This window comes from Saimiri boliviensis, chromosome 2, assembly GCF_048565385.1.
Source record: "Saimiri boliviensis isolate mSaiBol1 chromosome 2, mSaiBol1.pri, whole genome shotgun sequence".
Lineage (NCBI taxonomy): Eukaryota > Metazoa > Chordata > Mammalia > Primates > Cebidae > Saimiri > Saimiri boliviensis.
The window spans coordinates 201946676-201970602 of record NC_133450.1 but is presented as its reverse complement, the minus strand read 5'-3'; the positions used below and the strand labels follow the sequence as shown (position 1 = coordinate 201970602).

Genomic DNA, 23927 nt, shown 5'->3' with positions numbered 1-23927 from the left:
GCCCAGGAACTGCGATTACATCATCACACCACTGCACTCCAACCTGGGTGACAGAGTGAAACCCTCTCTTTAAAAAACAATATATATATATATATATATATATATATATATATATATATATATATATATGAATGAAGAAACAACAGTGTATGTGTGTGTATATATAAAGAAAAAACATAGTATAGTGATGTGGTTGTAAATTAATATAACAATATAATTTACATCATTATAATTTATGATTATGTAATTTATCACTTAATATGAGTTATAAATTAACATATTTAACTTATAAATATAATTATGTAATTTATCACTTATATATTATATTATTTATATAACTAATACAACTTTTATTATAACATTAAAATTATTTGAGGCTGGGCATGATGGCTCATGTCTGTAATCCCAGCACTTCAGGAGGCCAAGATGGGCAGATCACTTGACCTCAGGAGTTCGAGACCAGCCTGGGCAACGTGGCAAAACCCTGTCTCTACAAAAAATACAAAAATTAGCTGGGTATGGTGTCATGTTCCCCGTAGTCCCAGCTGCTCAGGAAGCTGAGGTGGGAGGATGACTTGAGCCCAGGAGGCAGAGGTTGCAGTGAGCCGAGATAGCACACCAGAGTACTCCAGCCTGGGCAACAGACTAAGACCTTGTCTCAAAAAAAAAAAAAAGCAAAGTCAAATTTTTTCTGTATTTCTAATATGTGGTATTATTGTAAAGGAGCAATATAACTTCTATCTAAAAGAATGATAATAAACTGTGCTTTATATCTGTATCATTTAAGATAGTTTAGGCTGTACATAACCAAAAACTAAACAAAAACCCCATCATCAATAGGACTCAAAATAACAGTGACTTAAACAAGCTAGTAGTTTATTTCTTGCTTGTGTAAAAGAAGGTAGGCCATCCAGGGCTTGAATGACTGTTACATAAACATCTGGTCCCAGCCTCTATCATGATACACTGGTATGAGGCATTTTTGTCTAATGTGGGTGCTTGAGCTCATGTTCACTGATAAATTCTGACCCGGCCATTTGGCTGCCAGCACAGATGTAAATTTAACTAGGTAACTTATCCCAGCTCAGACATATAAATTATGTAGCAAAAGCAAGCTAGCTACTATACAGTCCTGAGATAGACACCTCATGTATGCAGCAGCCAGGCACACGTATACAGCTCAGCCACCTTCATCCAGCACAGATACTGCCTGTCAATAACATCATTCGCTTAGCTTGTTTAATGTGGGTCAGAAACAGTATAAGTACAAGGTCACTTGATGAAAAGACCTACCCCATTTCTCCTGCACTAAATCACATCTCTCAGAGCTTGGACTTCCTGTTGGATTACAGTTTCTATTTTGTAATAAAATGTATCCACTTAGCGTTTAATCTTTGGTCTCTTCCTGTTTTTTCTCTAACATCAATCATCATATCCACTTTCAGCCAGTAACAAGGTGGAAGAGCTGAAGAAGATTGCTCTTCTCTTTTAAGGACCTGCCCAGAATTTGCACACTTCCACTTAAATCTCATTAACCAAAGTGTAGTCACATGGTCATGTGTACTTTCAAGGGATTCTGGGGAAATAGTCCTTTGGACAATGGATCCAGCAAAAATATGGCATTCTTGTTAATAAAGAACAAGCAACAACTAGCCAACTTTTAAACAATACTCAGTGAAAATCTTAAGAAAAAATAGTGACTATATAATTTCAGGGCTCCAAAGATTTAAAAAATAAGCTACTGTTGTATGGTAATCAACTAATCATTCTGTCTTTTTTTCTTTTAGGACTTTCCGTGACATTTCTGAAGATCTGAAATCTTCAGTAGGTTGACATGGTTTCCTCTGCAGTGATTTTTCTTGGAAGTGCAAACTTGACAGTGAGTTCAGCCCAGCTGTGGCCTTCTGCCCTTTCAGCTGTGCCTAGCAAGCAGAACCCAGGAAAGAAGCAGAAGCCTCCTGGCCTTACTTACAGAATGTCTGGATAAGAGAGAACTTGCTGCAGGCTGCTTTGTATTTTAAAACACAGCTTGAGAGTTCAGAATTGGTGATTTGCTCACTTAACTGTTGCTAAGATGGCTTGAAAAGTTTCATTTTATACACTGGTTCCATGGCTTGAAATTTTTCCACTTTGGTTACCTGTATTATGTATTTATAAAGTTATTTTAAGAACTCTAAACTACCTGCTGTTATATATGGTGTAATTTTTTTCTTGGTTTAAGAAATCTATTGTTAAACTTTTTCTAAGACAGTCACTTTTCAGGAAGCGGGCTTTCACTTTTGAGCGTGTAGTTGAGTGAGGAAAAATGAGTCTTCTACCCTTCTCACACAATGTATGGTACCCTCTTTAAGAAAGAATAAATCATAAGTGTAAGGATGAGGTGGCTTATTTGATGTTCAGTTTTATGTTGTAACCCTAGGAGATACAAAGACTGAAGCTCTTCCTCCTCTTCCTTTTCTCTTCATGCTCTGTTCACTATTGCAAAATTCTAAAACATGGCTGACCGCATTGAAGCAAAATACTTATTAAGCTGCCATGAAAGGTAACAATATGATAAAATTCATGCTGTTATTAGGTTTTCTCCATCCAAATGTTTTAAGTGAAAAATCTCAGGTGTAGCAATACTCCGATTTGTTAAATGTATCCCTGTTTCATTATTTGGAACTCTGCTAATAAGTTAGTTTTCAGCAGAATTTTATATTTATGTAGTATTTTCCCATCTCTTAGCACTGTGCCTTGCACATGACTCTGAATGAATGCTTGTTGAATTGAATTGCAACTTAAAAAAAATCTCAATTATCACAACAACCAGCATAGTGCTTTACATTTTACAAAGTCCTTTTGCACATATTATTTCACAAGTATGTCACATCAGCTTTCATATAACTTTATGTTATTTTACATCAGTTTTACACTGATGGGGAAGCTAAGGTTCAGAAAAATGACCAACTCAAAGTCGTAAGTGTAGTAAGATTCGGCCTCAGATCTTTGACTCCATTGTCTGCAGACTCTGTTGCACTCGTGTTTCTTCTAAATATTGTATGCAGTTTTCCCAGTTACGGAATAGGTGTTGCTATCCATTTGTTATGAATGAAGACTTGTCTTATAGCATATGACAGGGCTGGGAGTGGACTGTTGCTCTTAACTGAACCCTTGCTACTGTTTAAAACAATCCTCAGGCCTATCCTCTTCTCCCAAGGGAATGTGGAGGAGAAAAGGGTTCTTGGCCAGGCTGTAGGTGGTGGCTCACGCCTGTAATCCCAGCACTTTGGAAGGCCAAGGCGGGTAGACCACTTGAGCCCAGAGGTTTAAGATTAGCCTAGGCAACATGGCGAAACCCCCTCTCTACAAAAAATTAGTTGAGCCTGGTAGTGTGCCTATAGTCCCAGCTACTAAGGAGGCTGAGGTAGGAGGATCACCTGAACCCAGGAGGTTGAGGCTGCAGTGAGCCAGGTTGGCGCCACTGTACGCCAGCCTGGGTGAGAGAGTGAAACTCTGTCCCAAAGGAAAAAGTGCGGGTGGTTCTTAAGTGTTGAAGATTTCCTTTTTGGAAAGTATTTAAAGGTAGAAATTCTAATAATTTTTTCTAAAACATCTTCCTAAGAAGTCACTGATAATTATAATTAGCTTAAATTTATTCTTACACTACTTAAGACAAATTTCATTTAGAAAAGGCTACCATGAGGTCTTCTGACTATATGCAATAGACTACATACAGACCTCATTTCTGTTATGAATCCTTTAGCAATTATAGTCAACTATTCCACTAAGTATTAGATTTGGTCACTTAGTAAGTAACTCATTGTCTTCTTTAGTCAATCATTCCTTCACTAAAACATTTCTTGAGAGTTTGGTAAACTCTAGGCTCCATGCCAGGCACCGTACAAAGTGAAGGAGATTGCTCATAAGAAGGCCTCTTGCTCTTAGCCAGATCGTATGTAATACTAAATTTAAATTTTTTGCATTAAAAGGCTAAAAAAGAAATTGTTTGTTTTTGTTGTATAGATTATTTATAGCTGTAATTAGCACATATTCATAAGAGACAAACAATGAGTTACTATGCATATACAAAGTGCTTTTAGCTGTATAAAGTGATATTACAAAAAACTAGAGTTAATGTTTGTTGCTGGGGGATAATTATTAGCATAAATATCAGGTTCTTACAGGGCTTTAAAAGAATAGAGCTACCAAAATTAGCAGCAGTGATGTAATATTACCCGGAAATATCAGGAGCAGAGATGCCCCAGAGTGCTTTACAGCCATGATCAGGAAACTTGAACTGCCCATTGCTACAGCAACAGCGTAAGGACTAGGAAGGTCCACCAGCTGGGGAGGTCATCTTGGAACCCTCTGAACCAGAAAGAAGCATCCCAGCATGCTTCCTCAGATGCAGTGAGGAAAGTTTACAGAATTTTCACAGGGCAACAGAGATCAAGTGGTATGAAAAGGTAGGAGTTTTAAGCTCAAGTCTAAAAGATAACCTGCCTTTAGACTCTCAGTTAGAATTTGACCCACAGAGGAAGTTTCTCCAGGAACAGACAGGACATTGATGAAGGAGAAGTCACTTCAGTAAAAACCGAGTACAGAAATTTGTCATCATATCTTGCATTTTATAGATTTATTAAAGATTAGTTTCAAGTTCACATTCACTATTCAGTTGTAAACTGAATGGAGGGGAGGGCAGAAAATACAAGCTCTCCACACAGGTATGCCCCTTTGCTGAGAGAGAAGAAGGCATGGGATTTCAGCATGAATTCCATGTCATGTGAATGTTGTTTGGGTTCAAAAGTTCTCTCAGTATCTGTTCCTGCAAGTGATCTCTGTCAGACCACCTTACATGCCGGTCTTAGTTATTTTTAAAATTGTGAGGTTTCTTCACACCTTCTTCGATAAGAAGTGGTTAGCTGGCAGAGTTTTCCCTTGACTTCTGAGACTAGTGTGAGTTGACCCATGACAGTAGGAAGAAATCCATCATGTTACAGGGAGACCCTGTGTGTAAACAGACTCTGTAGCGTTTGAAAGTGGAAGCTGCTTATTACAGTTAAAGGGCTACTGAATGGCTTGCAGATGAGATCTTCTGGCTCACCTTGATCTTAACATGAAACCGTTGTGACCTATCTGGACTCCCTAGGACCTGTGGTTTCCATTTGGGTTATATTAGTGCCTGAGGAATGTGTCACTACTGGGTAAGAAATACTCAGAAATTCAGGCCATGAGGGGTTAGATTAGATTAGGTGAGCTATCCAGAGCTTTCAACCTCAGGGTTTGTAGGAGAAAAACAAACAAAAAAAACCCTTAGGACTTCTCATACTTTAGCCCTGACCTTGCAGTGTCCTCTGAGGGGCCTCCTAAGACCCTTATAAGAATATTACAGTAGGACTTTGCCCATTTTACAGTGGAACAAGCCTCTGGCAGCATACTTCAAATGCTAGTTCCAGCTAAAAACAAATATTTTTAATTTTTATTATTTTCTTGTCTTGCAACTTTCTGCCATCAAAATATATTTATTACTTACTGATTATAGGGAACCTGCAAAAAGAAAAATACATGCTGTCTGCAACCACTGATTGGTTATTTTTGATAGTTTAAGAGAATTATAAATCAAGTTGTTCTGTCTACTAGAGTTATAGAAATTCTGTGCTAGAATGGGCCTTCTAAAATGAGGTGGTCCTGTCATTTTCTAGAGAAAGACACACATTCATAGGTTTAAGTGGCTTGTCTGACATAGCCATACAGCCAACTGGTAACAGAATTCAGAGTAGAATAGAGTTCTTTTTTTCTGTCAGTCCGTGTTTTACTTCTCTTTCCTTTTGCTCATGGTTGAGCAGCTTTTGGCAAAATGTGTTCCTTATAGCAGTAGTTCCAAGAGATGTTAATAGATGTAAGAGAAAAAAAAGTATGTGTGTATTGTGGGTGGGAGATTCCATGGTCAATTAAAATGAAGGAATGCTGAGTTTGTTTCCTTTCTGTAAAGTTTTGAACATGCTATTATACATTGTGAATTTATAAGAGCGGACAGAGACTGTGTTTGACCTTAGGCTGCACTTCCCTTCTCCATTCCTCAGAGCATCTCAAAGGACTTTGGGAAACATGGCCCTCGATCAGGTTTACAGCTCTTTGAGAAGACATCCCTATGGAAATACTAAATGGCAGATCTGTTACTGTGGTACCATGCAGTCTGTAATAAATCTTGAAGTTTAGTGAGTTACTAGAAAGCAAGCATATTTGCTCTTCAGAGCTGTACTTAAGGTATAGAGATTCGTTTCCACCTGTGGTGTGTAAAATCAGTATTTGTGTTTAATTTTGCAGGTTTTTCAAGGATCAACTAATGTGCAAATACAGTGGTGATATATTGATACTACATTTTAATAATGCTTTTGTATGGCACTTTATAGTTTTCAGACACATTTTGTATCAGCCCTGTGAGATAGACAATATTATCCTTGTTGTTTAGATGGGGGAACTCTGGAGGCTCTGAAAAGTTGTTGGTGATAGTCCCCTAAGTTTATATCACAAAATGATGGAGCCAGAATTCAGTTGCAGAACTTCTGACTCCAAGTCCAGAGTGCTTTACTAGACACCTGGTTCCTTACTAGCTTTCTGCCAGCTTTATATTTTACAGTGAAAAATACGGAAGCAAATCCTGATAATTTTGGCTTGTTATCAAATACCACTTCTTTTTTATTGCAGTGACCCAGCAGATGTAACTCTCATTGTAGCCACCCCAAAAACCCTTCTTTGCCCTTTGCAGTACCACTTATTTAGGTGACTGGAATGTATTTCAAATACCATTTGATTTTGAACTAAGATTGGATATAGAGTTGTAATTGCTTACATAACTTTTTGAAAATGTATCATCTCTGGGTTCTCAGGCAAAGGAGAGGCAACTTGAAAGTAAAGAATATTCGAATATAACAGTAAATATTCTCTATTCTCACACGAATGCTGTTTCTTAGCTTTAACTTGCTTTGACAACCTACTGATGTAACTTCTTTGTAAATGTAAAAAATTATATTTTGAAATAAAATTACTAGTGTTGAATGAATCAGGTGGTAAACAATCTCCTCTCTGTTGAAAAACTTGATCTTATGTGAAGCCAAACTTTCATGAATCCATCTGTCTCTTAGGCCTTGTATCTTGCCATTTCCTCTAGCACCATTGTGTACACTGAATTCTTATGAAATACTGTCAACTTTGTGTGTGTCTGGAGAGTGGACACTGGTCGCCTTAAAGAGATCAAGTGCCCTCCGTGCACAGGGCAAGGTGGCCTTGTGGTAGGTAAGGAAGTAGTGAGATGGTTGGCTGAGAAGTAAGAATTGGAAGAAAAAATTGGATTAAGGACCTGTGCCTTTTGAAGAAAAAGAAGCTGAAGCTTGGCCGTCTTCAATACCAAAGACAGCTGCACAGCACTGGTAGATGGATGAAGTTGAAGTGACTGGTGGAAACACCACGAAACACTTTTTAATGATGCTTGGGAAAGAGCTTTTTGATGCCTCAGGTTGATCATATCCGGCTCATGAATGTGATGTTATAGAAGGAGAAATGATCCAGGCCAAGGTGTCCGAGTGCACTGGGCAGCCTCAGATTCTTTTTTACTCTGATAGGTTCTCACTGGTAGATATGATAATTCACAAAACATTTTTCATGCTTCTCAGTCTTGCTTAAGCCTGGAACTCCTTCACAGTGTGCATACTCCTGACAACCTCTCCTTTTGGCCTTGCTCCTGGAGACCTTAGGGTAGGAGTTTTCAGCTCCCCGCCCCCATCGTGGGGCTCTGCGAGCTCAGGGTCGTGCTTACAGAACTGATTCTTATCCTTCCCCTTAAGTGGGTTGTCAGAAATACACACTATTGGAAGCTGTGCTGGGGTTGAAACTGGTAGAACCAAACCAGAATCAAGTCTGTCGGGAGGGGACTTTCCCGTGGGACCGGAATTCCAGTGGTAATGTGTTTCTGGGTCTTCTCTGGAAGGTTTTCATGTAATGAACAGTTATGAAGAAACTGCTCTGGGCCTGGCACTAGGAAAAAAACTCTTGAAAAGTAGTTTTCAGAAGTACTGTTGAACAGATGAGATTTTTTTCATGTTTTATTTAAATTTCTTTTGAACAGTAAGTCTAAACAGTAGTCTGAAAGATATACTGACTTCCTGCCAAATACCCAGATACTCCATAAATATTGCATGATCAAATGTTCCCCCTTCAATCTAGCTCACAGTGTTTGTGAGAAATACATGGAAAAGAATAAGCAGGTGGAGTGGAAATGGGGCCTTCCAGAGAAGCCCCAGAAACACATTACCACTGGAATTCCGGTCCCGTGGGAAAGGCCCCTCCCGACAGACTTGATTCTGGTTTTGTTCTACTAGTTTCAACCCCAGCACAGCTTCCAGAAACCTTTGCGGGAATTCAGAGCTGATTTAGGGTGAGTTACCTGTCGAGAGGACGGGAAGCTTTGCTGGGGACGGTTGTCTGTCCCAGTAAGAGGAGGCCATGTGGCCGTGGGAGACTCAGGTTGTGTTGTTTCTCCTAGCCAGCGGGGGGAGATGGTGTCTGGAATCTTTGGAAGAGTGGCCTGACAAGAGATAGGGGCGGGGCGGGGCGGGGCCGGGACCAGGCTTAGGGGGCGGGGCTGCAGAGAACCCACCCAAAACTGGAGTGTGGAGGCGGGGCTGAGGCCGAGAGTGGGCGGGGCCACACGGGATACGGGCGGCGGGGGCGCACGGCTGGGGGCGGAGCCCTGAGGGGGCGGGCCCCCGGCGGCGCGGGGCGGGCGGCGCGGGTGTCCTGTCGCCGCCGCCGCGAGCGGGTGGGCTGACTGGCGGCGGGCTCGCAGTGGCGCGGAGTCCGGGCTGCGGGACGGACCGAGGGCCATGGCCGCCTCTCCCGGACCCGCCGGCGTTGCCGGCGCCGGCGCCGTGTACGGCTCCGGCCCTTCGGGCTTCGCCCTGGACTCGGGACTGGAGATCAAAACTCGCTCGGTGGAGCAGACGCTGCTCCCGCTGGTTTCTCAGGTAAAGTGGCGCCCGGCGCGGCCCCTCGTCTCCCTCCCGCCGCGGCCCGCGATGGCGGCCGCCGCTCGCACGACCGGACGGGAGGCAGCGGCTGCCCCACTTTCCGCGCCGGCACTGCGGCGTCGTCCGACCGACTGTGTGGGGCTCCTGGACGGGCCCCGGCCCCGGCGGCGGGAGACTGGAACAGTCCGAAATCCGGCGGCGGGGCTGAGTGGACCCGGCAGCAAGGGAGGCTGCGGGGCGCGGGGGCCGGGCCTGCGCCCGGGGCTGCGGCTTCTGGGGCCCCTGGCCGGGCGAGGCGCCCTCCGCGGGGCGAGCGGCCGATCCCAGCACCCGAGGCAGGGAGGACCTCCGCGCCCCGTCCCCCGTCCCCCGCTGGCACTTAGGGTCCTCCTCGTTTCCGCGGCTTAACCAACTTCATCACCGGTTCGCATCCCGGTCCCGGGCTCCCCGCCCGGCATACGCTCCCCGGGCCTTTGTCCCTCCCCGCCGTGGGTCAGCTCGCCGGGCTCCCATTCATCCCGGCCACCCTGCCCCTTCCCCTGAACCTGCTGCTGCTCACTTCTGCCCGCGTCTGTCCGGCCTCGTGGAAAAGTGACGTGAGACTGTCCGGCAGTTAATCCAGATGCACACCGTTTTGCCAAGTCCCGTTTGGGATGTGCGCGTTATTGTATTTGCTGATCAGCTAACTGGCGCCCTGAGTTTTAGGAAAGTTTTTGTTCTTCTGAGCTGGGTTATATGCAGCTCCAGGGCTAGAATTCCTCACTTAGGTCTGTGGTAAGATGCCAAGCACTGTGGGGAGTGAATTCTGTGCCTTCGGGAGCGCATTGGCGATGTGTGACTCACACGTAGGTTGTAACCACTTAGTGACTCATACTAGGATTACCAAGACTTTAGAGGCAGAAGAAATCTGAAAGATTATCTGACTTTAAAAATTCTTATAGCATCCTTGACACCTGGCCACCAGTACCCTGCTTAAACATGTTTAGTGAAGGGGAGCCTGTAGCTGTTGCATAGAATTCTAAATGCTATTATCTCTTCTCCAGCCCAGCCCTGCAAATATTTGAAAACAGCAGTCACACATGTCCCTGGATTTCTGTTATGCTAGTTAAATAAACATCTCTATTTTCTTCACCTTCGCATAGCTAACAGAGCAGTGATGAATATACCTGACACTCTCCCTCCCTTTTCCCCTATGTGTCTGATAGAGGCTCTGACCAGTGGGAAGGGGCGCTGGGATCCCTCAGTAATGTCAGACCCATCCCTTTTCCCGTCTCCACTAGCGCAAACACAACCAAAACGAGAAATACTGAAACAGTTTTAAGAGGCAGAGAGATAAGACAGTGGTGGAGTTGAAGTCGATAGTATTTTATCCATTTTTTAAATAGCACCTATGTAATGCATACTGTGTGGTAGGCCAGGTTCTAAGTACTTTGTAAATATTAACTTATTTAATTTTCATAACAATCATGTGTGGTAGGTATACATTCTTATGGTATGGGTGAAGAAACTGAGGAATAGTGAGGTTAAATAACTTGTCATTAGGGCTTTCAACTGTAAGTGCAAAACTGGGTTTTGAATCCAGGTACCCTGGCTCCAGATGGTTCTCTTTGCTACACCGTATGCTGCGTCTTCTCTAGAGATTAGAAGCAGCAATGAGGTCCAGAAAAAAAGATAGTACACAATGAAAAACAAGCTAGAAGGTTGTAATCTGGAGAAATGGCAACTTTTCACAGTATCACTGCTAAAAATGTATCAGTCTTACAACTCTGCCATTGCGTAATTCTGGGGTAAAAGAAGCCAGAGAAGAGTAGGAGAGCAGAGGAAGAAAAGTACAAATCACTGCTGAGAGTTAGAGGCCAATGCCAAAGGGGAAGAATGCCTGCCCCCCGCCCCCACCACCACCACCCACCTTTTTTTTTTTTTTTCCTGTTAGTCTTGTTCAAGGTCACAGCTGAGGTTTTGCATCCACCCCACACATTGTGTATCTATAGCTATGTTTCCACCACAACCTCATAACTGGTATTCTTCATAATTGACTGTCCTTAACAAGAAAAGTTAAACCCAAGTGTATTAAGCATGGCCAGAATACTCGATTAACAAAGCAGGGAAGTACAATTTAGAATGATTTTAAAGTTTTGGTGTTAGGAGATTAAAACAGCAGCTCTTTAGAAAACTCATATGTCCAAAAGTCTCATTTTCTGAGAATGCTGTATTATTACCTACCTCATGTTTCCCCATCTCATCCGCAAGGATATTTTAAGCATTTTAAGCAAGGAATTATTGTGTGCTTATTTGTTGCTGTTTTTTGAGGGGCTTATATTCTAGTTAGTAGGTAGGTCATGAATAGAATAGCACATGCAGAGCATCAAATGACTATCATCAATGGTACATACTCTAAAAGCTCAGGGAAGGCATGGATGAGTCAGCTGTGATGTCATGGAGGAGGCAGGGTTTTGAGATAAACAAGTAGGACTGGCACTATACAGTTTAAAGTAGATAGTTTCTGTTCCAGTAACATCTAGCTTCTTTTGACTCTCCAAGTGAAAAGTCCTGGGTTACTGACCTTATTCTAAGAATGCAAGATTATATCAATATTAGAAAAATGTGTACAGTTTTTTGCATTCACAGATTAGAAAAGATATATTTTTATAGCAATGATGCAGAAAAAAGCATTCAACTAAATTCAGCTTCTAATAATAAGAAGAAGCACCTAGGGAACTAGTATTAGGGAAAAAAAAATCCTGAATCGGTTAGAGTATCTACAGAAAACTTTTAGTTGACATCATAGCAACAGTCAAATTTAAAATAAACATTTCCTTTAAAGCCAGAAACAAGAGTGGATGCCGGCTATCATAGCTTCTACTCAACTGCACCAGAAATCCTAGCCAGTGTAATAAGACAAGGAGAAGAAATAAAAGGAATAAGTATGGGAAAGGAAAAACCAAAAGTCTCAATGTGATATAATAACCTATGTAGAAAAAAGAGTCTACAAGTAAATTATAAAAATTGGGAGTGTTTGGCAAGTTAGCTGAGTATAGGATACTAAAATCAATTGCACTTTTCTACACTGATAACAAAGCGCAGGCGCAGTGGCTGGTGACTATAATCCCAGCTACTCTAATCTCAGCTATTCAGGAGGCTAAAAAGTGAGAGGGTGGCTTGAGCCCAGCAGCTCAGGCCTGCAGTTAGCTGTGATCACGGCGCTGTGCTCCAGCCTGGCTGACAAAGAGCCTGTCTTTAAAAAATAGTTTAAAAATAATAAAAAATAGCAAATAGAAAAAGTAATTATTTACAAATCCAGTTATAATGACAGTAACAGCAAAATATGAGTTTCCTAAGAATATAATGCTTTTGCCATGTGTATATAGAGATAGAAATCTTTCTGTATATATACCTAGCAAAAGTGGTCAAACTTCATGGAAAAAATTGAAAAATTTTATCAAAAGCCAATGTGGATTTAAATAAATGGAAGAAAAGTACTGCGTTCAAGCCTAGGTTGACAATATTATGGACATATCAGTTATAACTATTGATCAATTTAATGCAATTTTCATGAAAATTTCAGCAAGATTTTCCAGTAGCACTTGATAAAAGTAATTCTGAGGTTTATATGAAAGCATAAAGGGCCAAGATTAGGCAAAAAAAAAAAAACGAGGTGAATGTACTTGCTTTGCCAGGTTTCAAGACTCATTATAAAACTATAGTAATTAAGACAATGTGGGTATAAGAACAGGGTTGAAAAACAAAGACCTGTGAAACAGAATAGCAAACCCTAGAATAGATCCACACATATGTGGAAACTCGGTAAATGAGAATTGGCATTGCTAGTAAGTGGGAAAAGGAAGAACTTAAAAAAATTAAGATAGGACAATTGGATATCTAAATAGAAATATATGAAATTACATCTCTGTCTCATACCAGTAAAAAAGTCAATTTCAGATGGATTAAGGACAGTATGACAGTAAAAGCTCACAACACTTTTAAGAAAAAAAAAAATAGGGCAATATCTTCATTACCTTATGCTGGGAAAGGATTTCTTAGTACACCAAAAGGACAAACCTTAAGGAAAAAGTGGATAAATTTGACTTTATTAAAATGAAGAACCTAGGCCAGGTGCAGTGGCTCACGCCTGTAATCCCAGCACTTTGGGAGGCTGAGGTGGGTCAATAGCTTGAGTCCAAGAATTTGAGACCAGCCTGGGCAACATGGTGAAACCCCATCTCTACAAAAAATACAGAAGATTAGCCAGGTGTGATGTCGTGCACCTGTGGTCCCAGTTACTCAGGAGGCTGAGGTGGGAGGATTGCTTGAGCTAGGGAGGTTAAGTCTGCTACAAGCTGCGATCACAACACTGCACTCACCCTGGGTGACAGAGTGACAGAGTGAGATCCTGTCTCAAAAAAAAAAAAAAAAAAAAAAAAAATAGAACCTCTGTTCATCAAAATGAAAAGATAAGTCATGGGAGAATATGATTCCAACACAAATAACCAACAAATGATTTATAGTACCTAGAATAAGACTCCAATGAATAAAAATTTAAAAGATTATTTATTAAAAATTGGTTTTAAAAAATCTCACAGAAGAGGAAACAGACAGCTAAAAGATATATGAAAAGATGCTCAACTTCATGAGAAATCAATGAACTAACTATAAGCTAAAAATCCACAGTGAGAATAAATGTTGGTGAGGAATGTGAAGATGGTAGGAGTAGCAGTGTAAACCATTTTGAAAACAATTTGGTGTAATCTATTATATTGAAGGTGGGTATTATCTGTGGTCCAGCAATTTCACTCCTAAGTCAGTTCCCCTAGAAAAAAACCCCTACAGTCTATTAGAAAAATGGATTGGAATATGGATAGCATTTATACTTCTGATGGCCCCAAACTGGAAACTTTCCAAATGTCTTTTCACAGTAGGAAGTCTACATAAATTGTGCTATGTTCATATAATGAGATACTCTATGTCGCTGAAATGAATAACCCACAGTATAATTATCAATAGGAATGAATCTCAAAAGCATAATGTTGAGTGAAAAAAAGGATTTAAAACCAGGTGAAACTAAACCAAATATTATTTAGGGTATACTATCTGCGCAAAAGTTATAATAAGGGAGTGATGAACACAAAATTGGGACAATGGTTTCTTTTGGGACAAGGAAGTGATATAGACAAGGAGTAGCCACAGAGTACATGAGCTGTCAGAGATACTGACATTGTTCTCTTAAGCTTGGTGGTGGTTGCACAGGTCTTTCATTTCTTTAAACTGCGCACATATATGTTATATACACTCATGTTTTATATTTTATAATTCAGGCAATTTCTTGAAAAGCCCTGGGCTAAGAACTCAGCATATTTTATGCAGAGTAACTCCACACCTCCTTTAATAATCACTTTATTTTTCCTGTCAGAATTTCTACTCCCGGTCATATAATGTTTTTATCCAAGGAAGGGAAGAAGGATATCTACCGCAGAACTCCACCCTGGTGTGGAATGTTATTTTACTGCCCACTAGTCCTTTCCTGTCTATGATAGATTTCCTTTATTCACTATTTGTACAGACCTCTTAAATTCCTAAGGTAGCTCACTTCATTTTCCCATTACTCTGCATTGTTCTGGAAGCTTTTTAGGATTCTTGCTGCAGTAAGTTATAGTTGAAAAGAGTAGATAAGGCGTCCTCTCTGCTCTTTGCTGATTTGTCTATGTAAATATATACAGGTGTTTTTGTTTTTGTTTTGGTTTTAGATGGAGTCTTGCTCTGTCACAGCCTGGAGTGCAGCAGTGGGATCTTGGCTCACTGCAACCTCCGCCTCCCCGGCTCAAGTGATTCTTGTGCCTCTGCCTCCCAAATAGCTGGGATTACAGGCACCCTGCATCATGCCCAGCTAATTTTTTATTTTCTTTTTGTAGAGACAGGGTTTCACCATGTTGCCCAGGCTGGTCTTGAACTCCTGACCTCAGGTGATCTGCCTGCCTCTGCCTCCCAAAGTTTACAGGCATGAGTCACCATGCCTGACCTGTATGCATGTTTTTAATTGCAAAGATAAAACAAAATTCAAATTATAGTTTATAAAGTAAGTGGAAGTATCCTCTTTCTACCTTCTCGAAAGCCTACTCCCATGACTGATGTGTTTACTTCCATATTGTTTTCTAGAGCTGATTAGATGATTTTTAAATTCTTATAATTCTCAGAACTGTATTTAACTGATGAGTTAAGCACAGAGATGAACTTTTGTGTCCCAAGCTGCCTCTTAGATTATTCTTTAGGTTCCAGGGAATTATACTTTGTCCTTTTTTCTGGGCTGCTACAACTAGTTTTCCTTCCTAGCCTTCTTCACTTGGTTTCTTGCTGACCCACAAAATAAGTAAATAAACTAAGAAAGTCCATTTCAATCCATGGTTTACTCTCAGTTTTTTTTAGAAAATAACAATATCACAAACATGAGGGAAAAACTGAGATTCTAGAAATCTAACCATTATAATAATATCTAACAATTATGTAGTGCTTACTATATACCAGACACTATTCTAAGTACTTTATATTTACTAATTTATTTGTTCCCCACAATAACCTTATGTCATGGTTACTATTATTATATATATATATATATATATATATATATATATATATATATATTATCTATAATTGTACATGTAGCTGCTATTATTATTACTTATATTTTTTTGAGGCAGAGTCTCATTCTGTTGCCCAGGCTGGAGTGCAGTGGTATGATTTTGGCTCACTGCAACCTCTGCCTCCTGGGTTCAAGCAGTTCTCCCTGCCTCAGCCTCCTGAGTAGCTGGGTCTTACAGGCACCCATCACCACACACAGCTAATTTTTGTAGATTTTAGTAGAGATGTGGTTTTGCCATGTTGGCCAGGATGGTATTGAACTCCTGACTTCAGGTGATCCTCCCACCTCGGCCTCCCAAAGTGCTGAAATTACAGGTGTGAGCCACTGCGCCCAGCCAATAGGTACAATGATTATTTCCATTTTCACAGGTAAGAACACAGAGTCACAGAAAGGTTAGGTAACTAGCCACATGGTCACATGGCAGAACCAGAATTCAAACCCAGGCAGAATGATGTCAGTGCTCTTAACTGCTGGGATATGCTTTGGCGTTTTGTACTTCTTGACACCTTTTGTTAGAAGCTATTAAGTAAACCCTAGTTCTTATTCTTTTGTTCCACAACAGAGTTCTTCAATACACCAGATCTTCTTTCTTCCCCAAGGAATGCCTTTTCTGCCCTCTTCTCTGGTTCATTTAGGCAGTCTCTAGACTCTGGCATCAGGGCAACTCCAAGTTATGACTTTCAATATGCCTCCTATTTTTGCAGAAAAACAGCTAAGATTGTATTTGGCATATTGTAATTTACAAAGCACTCTCGCTAGTTGTCTTTCCCTTGATCCTTAACATAATCCTGGAAGCTAAGAGAGACAGTGTGGTGACTAAGAGTGTAGTTAGCTCCCCTGGCTTTGTGACCTTGGACAAATACTTAACCTCTTCAAATTTCAGATTTTTCAATCTGTAAAATTAGGGTAATAAAATAATTTTTTAGTCTGTAAATTAGGTAATAGTATGTAGCTATTAGATGCTAGAGAAGCAAGCATGATACATGTAAAATCCATAGGCTAGTGCCTGTTACTATCGTGCTTAATAAATCTTAGCTAGTCTTATTTTTGACATGATAAGGAAATTCAAGTTTAATCTCAATTTTGTAAAACTGTTTATTTAAGTATGTATTCTCAGAGGATAGTAGGATTATGGGTAATTTTTATTTCTTGAGGCTTTCTATATTTCCCATTTATTTTTATAAACAATAAACATGTATAACTCAGGAACCTACCTTTTAAAACATTTGAAACTGATTTTAGAACAAAAGTAGACCTTAAATAAGGAATGTTACATATTGACTTAGTTCCTCTAAATAAAATTTAAAGGCATACTATATTTGGATTGAACATTTCCCAGACTGCTTTCCAGTAAAAGGAAGGCAGCCACACCTAATTATGCACTGGGGAGGGTGCTTCTAATGAAAGCAAAATGTGTCTTTTGGAAATGAACAATAGTTGATATTTTAGCCTAACTGCAGGATCTTTTCTTTGTAACTGAAATTTCAAAACTTTATGTAAATGAAATATTTAATAAACAGAACCACCTTAATCTGTTCAGGTTGCTATAAAAAATACAATAGACTGGGTGCCTTAAACAGAAATTCATGCCTCACAGTTATGTAGGCTGGTAGTCTAGGATCAAGATGCAGGCAGATTCGTATCTGGTGAGGGCCCACATTCTGGTTCATGGACAGCGTCTTCTCACTGTTCTCTCAGGGTGGAAATGAGTGAGAGAGCTTTCTGAGGCCTCTTTTAAAAGGCATTAATCCCATTCACGAGAGCTCTTTCCCATGACATAATCATCTCCCAAAGGCCCCACCTCTTAATACAATCATACTAGAGGTTAGGATTTTAACAAAAAGATTTGTGGAGTGGGAAGGGGAATGGGGCACAAACATTCATTCAATCAATATTAAGAACTTAAACTCCTTTTCACTGGAGAGTCTCTTTCAAGATGGTAGCTTAGAATAATCAATGGTGGGCCAGTTCATTTTCTTCCATGTGATAGTAACAATTCCCTAGGATCTGTCAGGTGTGGAAAAGGACTAAGCTGGTACCAATAGGATTTGTATTTTTTCCCTGCTTTCCAGCAGCATGACCCACAGTCATTCGCAAAATTAAAATTGTGACTTTTTCATATGATTATGTAATAGGCTTTTAGGTAAGATTTCAATTTTAAAAAATTGGAAAGATTGAAAACCTCCAGTAAAAGAAAGAATATTAGGTGGGATTTGTTGTCAGTTTAAACCTAGGTTCAAATTCTACACTAGGCAACTTATTAGTTGTATGAGCCAAGTATGCAATTTCACTCAGCCTCAGTTTTTTAATCTTTAATAATATCTGAGGATTAAATAAGAGAGCTAATTATGTCTTTGAATGCTTACAATAAACTCTGTTTATGGTACTATGTTAACACAATACTTTCATTATTTTATTAAGTCTTCTTATTTTCATTTATTTTTTTTGAGACCGAGTCTCGCTCTGTCACCCATGCTAGAGTGCAATGGCACGATCTCAGCTCACTGCAACCTCCGCCCTCCAGGTTCAAGCAATTCGCCTGTTTCAGCCTCCTCAATAGCTGGGATTATAGGTGCATACTACTACACCTGGCCAATTTTTATATTTTTGGTACAGATGTAGTTTCATCATGTTAGCCAAGCTGGTCTCGAACTCCTGACCTTGTAATCCACCCACCTTGGCCTCCCAAAGTGCTGGGATTATAGGCACGAGCCACTGTACCCAGCCAACTCTTCTTATTACCATTATAAGGCAGAGGTGGCAATATGGCTAAGTAGCTAAGAGGCTAGGCTCTGCAGTCAGAATATCTGGATTTAAATCCTAACTCTCCTACTCTTCTTGATATCCAGTTTCCTTATTTGTAAAATGGGGATGATTATTACCCCCATTTGCCAATTTGGGGAAATGAGGATGATTAATATTAACCTATTTCATTAGGTTGTTGTATGACATTATAGGGTAGTGTTTAGACCATACTTTTTCATGATGGTCTCTAGAATTGAAATGTCTGACTCTGAATCCTAACTCCACCACTTATTAGCTGTGTGACCTTAAATAAGCACCTTTTAGCATCAGTTTCCTCAGGCTTATCATCATGTGAGCCTTTCCACTGGGCCAGTCAAGTGTCTTCATGATATGGGAATTGTCCTTCCCTAGGGTGAACAGAGAGATGGAAGGATGGAAACCATAGTGACTTTATGACTTGCCCTCAAAAGTAGCATACTGTCACTTCTGTTTTATTCAACTAGTTAGAAATAAGTAGCTAAGTTCACCCTGTACGCAAGGAAAGGGGAATGAGACTTCACCTTTTTAAGGGAGGAATAGCAAAATAATTTGTGGACATATTTTAGAACTACCTACACTCCAACCTCTGCCCACAAATTGTTTCCTTCTTCCCACCTGCAAGTAACCTCTCCCCATCCATATCCTCCCCAAAGTCACATCAGCTGGAAATCCAGAATGTTGGCATTGATTATAAATATGATCCAGGAGAGACTTCTTGTATGTAGTAGTTCCTTAAGTGTAACTTCTTTCAGCTTTAGGATGACCACTACAGACTCTTCTGTTCAAAAAAATGAGAAAATATAAAGTATAGAATAACTGCTATACACTGCTGTTCAAAAATGGAAAAAAAAAAAAATAGGAGCCACTGGTTTATGGTATTCTCAACTTCTCCTGGGTAAATGTTGCCAGTTCCTTAAGACTCAAGTCCTGGGAATAGTTCTTCATGGCTTTTGCTTCTGCCTTCTGAGTCATCCTTTTTCATGAATTATAGCTCATGTTTGCAGCTGCATAGATTTCTCAGCCTGTTCCCTGCCTATGGAAGTTTGGAGTGGGGGTTGGTATGCAAACTTCTTTTCATACAAAGATGTATTCCCTTTTAGTCCAAGCAGATAGTGTTTCTGCCAGCATGATTATCTTAAAAATTTTGTTGCCTCCTGTGAGTCATATCGAATTCACTAGATATGTCATACCCGTAAGTCTCTTTGAGATATACTCTTTTTTAACTTGAGCTTCTGCTGGGGCTGCTGAGGAAGAATACCTTTGAGCTTCTTAGGAGATCTGTTGTTTAACTGAATGGTTGTCTGAAGAAACACCTTGAACCTTTCTGAGATCTTAAGATTTTATAGTCACAGCCTTAGCTTCATCTTTAGATGGTACTTTCTTGACACTGCTCTGGATTTTATATTTGCCTGGAAGCCATTGTTAATTTTAGTATGGTATGCCATCTGGAGCAGGAGTTTTTGAAACCAACAAGTTTTGGCTTATTTTTGTTTATCAGTGTTTCCTTTAATTTCTCTCTTCTCTTACATTTTACTGTAAGCAACAAAAAGAAAGCAGGTAGCCCCTTTAGAATCTGCTTTGACATCTCCTTAGTTAGATCTCCCAGTTCATTAGGTATGTTTTCTCCTTTCCATGTTAATCAGGGTGACTTTCTGTCACTATATAACAAGGAATCCATTTTCTCCAGTTTTCAGTAAGATTTTTCTCACTTTTCCTTAAGGTTTTACCTATAGCTTCTGCTGTGACCTGAATGTTGGTGTTCTCCAAAAATTTATATGTTGGAACTTAACCATCATGATGGTATTAAGAGTTGGAGCCTTTAGGAGGTGATTATGTCACAAGGGAGCCTTCATGCATGGGATTAGTGCTCTTACAAAAGAGGCTTCAGGGAGCCATGTGAGGACATAGAAGACACCACGTGTGAGGAATGGGTCCTTAGTAGATAACAAATCTGTTGGTGCCTTGATCCTGGTCTTCCCAGCCTCCAAAACTGTAAGCAATACATTTCTGTTATTTATGAATTACTCAGTTTAAGGTATTTTGTTATAGCAGCCCCAACTGTCTAAGACAGCTTCCTCAAAGGTCATCATACTTCTGCGAAGTTTCTTTGATTTCTAGCTTTTATTCACCGAAAATTCATTCAACTTTCACTTCCTGATTTTAGAGCCACTTCTGCATTTTAAGTTTTGTTACAGCCTCACCCCAGATCCAGGTACCAAAATCTGTATTAGTTATCTATTGATGCAGAATAAATTACCCGGAATTTAGCGCATTAACACAACAAACACTATTTTATGGTTTCTGTGAGTTAATTCTAGAGTGGCTTCCCTGGTGGTTCTGGAGTAAGGTCTCTCGTAAAATCGGAATAAATATGATTGACCAAGCTTGCAGTAATCCAAAGGCTTGACTGGGGCTGGAGAATCTGCTGTCAAATTCATTCATCCAGCTGCTGGCATGAGGCCTCAGTTCTTCACTGTCTTTTGGCCAGAGCTTTCAGTTACCTTGTGGGGCTCTCCATAGGGTTGCTTGAGTGCCTTCCATTATGTGGCAGTTGGCTTGCTCACACTGTGTTTGATCCTACAGAGAGTGAGTGAGTGAATAAGATGAAAGTCACTGTGTGTTGTACGACCTACTCTTAGAAGCACTTCATTCTTTTCACTTTATTCCATTTATTAGAAATGAGTCACCAAATCCAGTCTACACTCATGGCGAGAAATGAGGCTCTACCTCTTGAGGGGAGAATTTGTGGACATGTTTTAAAACTGCGACAGGGATTATACCACTTTCCTGCTTAAAAAACCTTCAGTGGCTTCAAACCACTGCAGAGATTATACCACTTTCCTGTTTAAAAAACCCTTCAGGCCGGGCGCGGTGGCTCAAGCCTGTAATCCCAGCACTTTGGGAGGCCGAGGCGGGTGGATCACGAGGTCAAGAGATCGGGACCATCCTGATCAACATGGTGAAACCCCGTATCTACTAAAAATACAAAACATTAGCTGGGCATCGTGGCGCGTGCCTGTAATCCCAGCTACTCAGGAGGCTGAGGCAGGAGAATTGCCTGAACCCAGGAGGCGGAGGTTGCAATGAGCCGAAATCCCGCCATTGCACTCCAGCCTGGGTAACAAGAGCGAAACTCCGTCTCAAAAAAACAAAAACAAAAACAAAAACAAAAACCCTTCAGTGGCTTACAGTTACTATAAAGATTATATTATCTTCTAGTTTAAAGACCTTTAAGTATCTTCCTGTAATCATGGAATAAAATATAAATTCTTCATTTCAGTTCACAGCCTTGGCTGGGTCCCTGCCCGTCCCATCTCTTGGATATTGGTTTTAACTTGCCCCTGGCCCACTGTGCTTTAGCCACTTCCAGCTTTACCTCATTCCTTGAACAGGACAGGCTCATTCCTAAGGGCTTTTTTTTTCTTCCCTCCAACTGTTTCTTCTCCTTAGAATGCTCTTCATTCTTTGATGTTTGCCGGTCTAACTACTTAGCAATCATTTAGATCTCAGCTTAAATATCACTTTCTCATAGAAGGAACACCAATCAATTTCAGGCAGCTACACAGATACTTTATATTACACTATCCTAACATTTTGCACATAACAGTTAGGTTAAAGTTTATTTTTTGTTTGCCTATTTATGCGATCATTAGGTCTCCCCCACTCCTTCACTAGAATGTAAGCTCATGGGAACATGGACTTTTTCTTTCTTGTCGGTTGTTACTTCATCTTTACCTAGAATTTTATATGGCATATGATAATGTGCAAAAAATATATTTTGTGTAACTGAATTATTGGTATTCTACCATACCAAACCTAATGGGAGCGGGCTTGTCTTAGTCTTGTTTACTGATACATCCTTAGGAACTGGCAAATTTTCAAAATTTGATGAAAAGCAATATTGTAGTTGAGGAAATTTAGAGATTATATTTCCCTAGACCACTTAGCAAGTAATAGTTGAGCCAAGACTCAAATCTAGGTCTTTCTATTAATTCTAAATTATTAATGCCTAAACATACATTTTGCTTGGCACATAGTAGTGCAGAGAGTAAAAGTGATTCTCTTCCTCTTCTTTTAATTCTGTTCCTCTTCTTTTAATATTAGTACATGTACATTGAGCAGTAGTTGGGAATCTGTGTTTTTCTTTTTCTTTCTTTCTTTTTTTGAGATGGGGTCTTGCTCTGTCGCCCAGGCTGGAGTGCAGTGGCACCATCTCAGCTCACTGCAACTTCCGCCACCTGGGTTCAGGCGATTCTCCTGACTCAGCCTCCTGAGTAGCTGGGATTACAGGCACCTGCCACCACACCTGGCTAATTTTTTTTGTAGTTTTAGTAGAGATGGGGTTTCATCATCTTGGCCAGGCTGGTCTCAAACTCCTCACCTCATGATCCACATGTCCTAGCCTCCCAAGGTGCTGGGATTACAGGCATGAGCCACCATGCCTGGCTGGGAATCTATGTTTTTCATACAACATTTCTTTAATAAATATTTTTATGTCAGCATAGTTAATGTACTAGTTTCCTAAGATATTCTGAAGATTTATGTTTGTTTCAGTGAGCTGAAGTTGTCAATGTTTGTTATTTCAGGGCCTGGGATCAAGTGTTAAAACTCTTAGTATTACATTTATTTTGATTGGATGCAACAAAACTTAGCAAAGTGTAAAATATAGATTATAATGCTCATTCCAAAGTATCTAGTTAACTTGGTAAACATGTATGGCACAAGCATTATTTTGTACAACCTGTGCACCATGGTAGGCGACAGAGTGGAATGGAGAGAAAAGCTGTCTCTATTCTCATAGCATCTCAAGTAATAGTAGAGGAAACTAGACCTGAAGTACTTTGGTTTTGTGGCTATAACTATCTATCCTTTCCTGCTTTTCTCCTGTCTTTAAGATTTGTTGAAAGATCTGGAGGGCCTCTGAAACTGTATGTCCCAGATAACTGCATGACCCAAATAACTGCCCTCAGGTGAACTTGGAGTTGTAATTAATGGAAACATTGTCCCGAGGAATGATGTGTGTCAATGATACTGTGCTGCTTGTCTCTGTTGAAACATCCCTATTGATTTAGTCTACTGAACTATCCAGTATGCCAGGCTTAATTTTCTTTCACTTTGTGATACAGCTTTTTTAAAAAAAGGTATTGAGCTAAAAGTTGCTTTTCTTTCATTTTTAGATCACCACACTTATTAATCATAAAGATAAAACCAAAAAGTCTGATAAAACTCTGCAAGCAATTCAGCGTGTAGGACAAGCTGTCAACTTGGCAGTTGGAAGATTTGTTAAAGTAGGAGAAGCAATAGCCAATGAAAACTGGGATTTGAAAGAAGAAATAAATATTGCCTGCATTGAAGCTAAACAAGCAGGTAGGTGAATATTGATTTTGAAGAGTATTCATACCACTGTTATTGCTTTGGTTATTATAAAAAATTATTGTTTTATTTTGAATAAAGATACATAGCTCTCTCATTATGGCTGCCTCAAACATGAAAGGCCTGGATTA

General features: G+C 40.2%; 2 protein-coding genes across 8 annotated transcripts in view; both read left to right on the top strand.

The window, feature by feature from the left end:
- Positions 1 to 7045, top strand: part of TMEM245 (transmembrane protein 245) — a 105117-nt gene extending 98072 nt beyond the window's left edge. For all 6 annotated transcript variants that reach the window (XM_003925248.4, XM_074395139.1, XM_010335987.3 and 3 more), the window contains one exon: positions 1788 to 7045. In XM_003925248.4, the coding sequence (XP_003925297.2) occupies positions 1788 to 1833 (46 nt within the window). In that variant the 3' untranslated portion in view covers positions 1834 to 7045. The remainder of the gene's footprint in view (positions 1 to 1787) is intronic.
- A 1705-nt stretch (positions 7046 to 8750) lies between these two features.
- The window catches only part of CTNNAL1 (catenin alpha like 1), a 72205-nt gene continuing 57028 nt past the window's right edge, over positions 8751 to 23927 (top strand). Inside the window, exons 1-2 of one of the 2 annotated variants that reach the window (XM_039474649.2) lie at positions 8751 to 9005; positions 23601 to 23790. In XM_039474649.2, coding sequence (XP_039330583.1) covers positions 8865 to 9005; positions 23601 to 23790 — 331 coding nt within the window. In that variant the 5' untranslated portion in view covers positions 8751 to 8864. The remainder of the gene's footprint in view (positions 9006 to 23600; positions 23791 to 23927) is intronic. The other variant, XM_039474648.2, reaches the window with a different exon arrangement.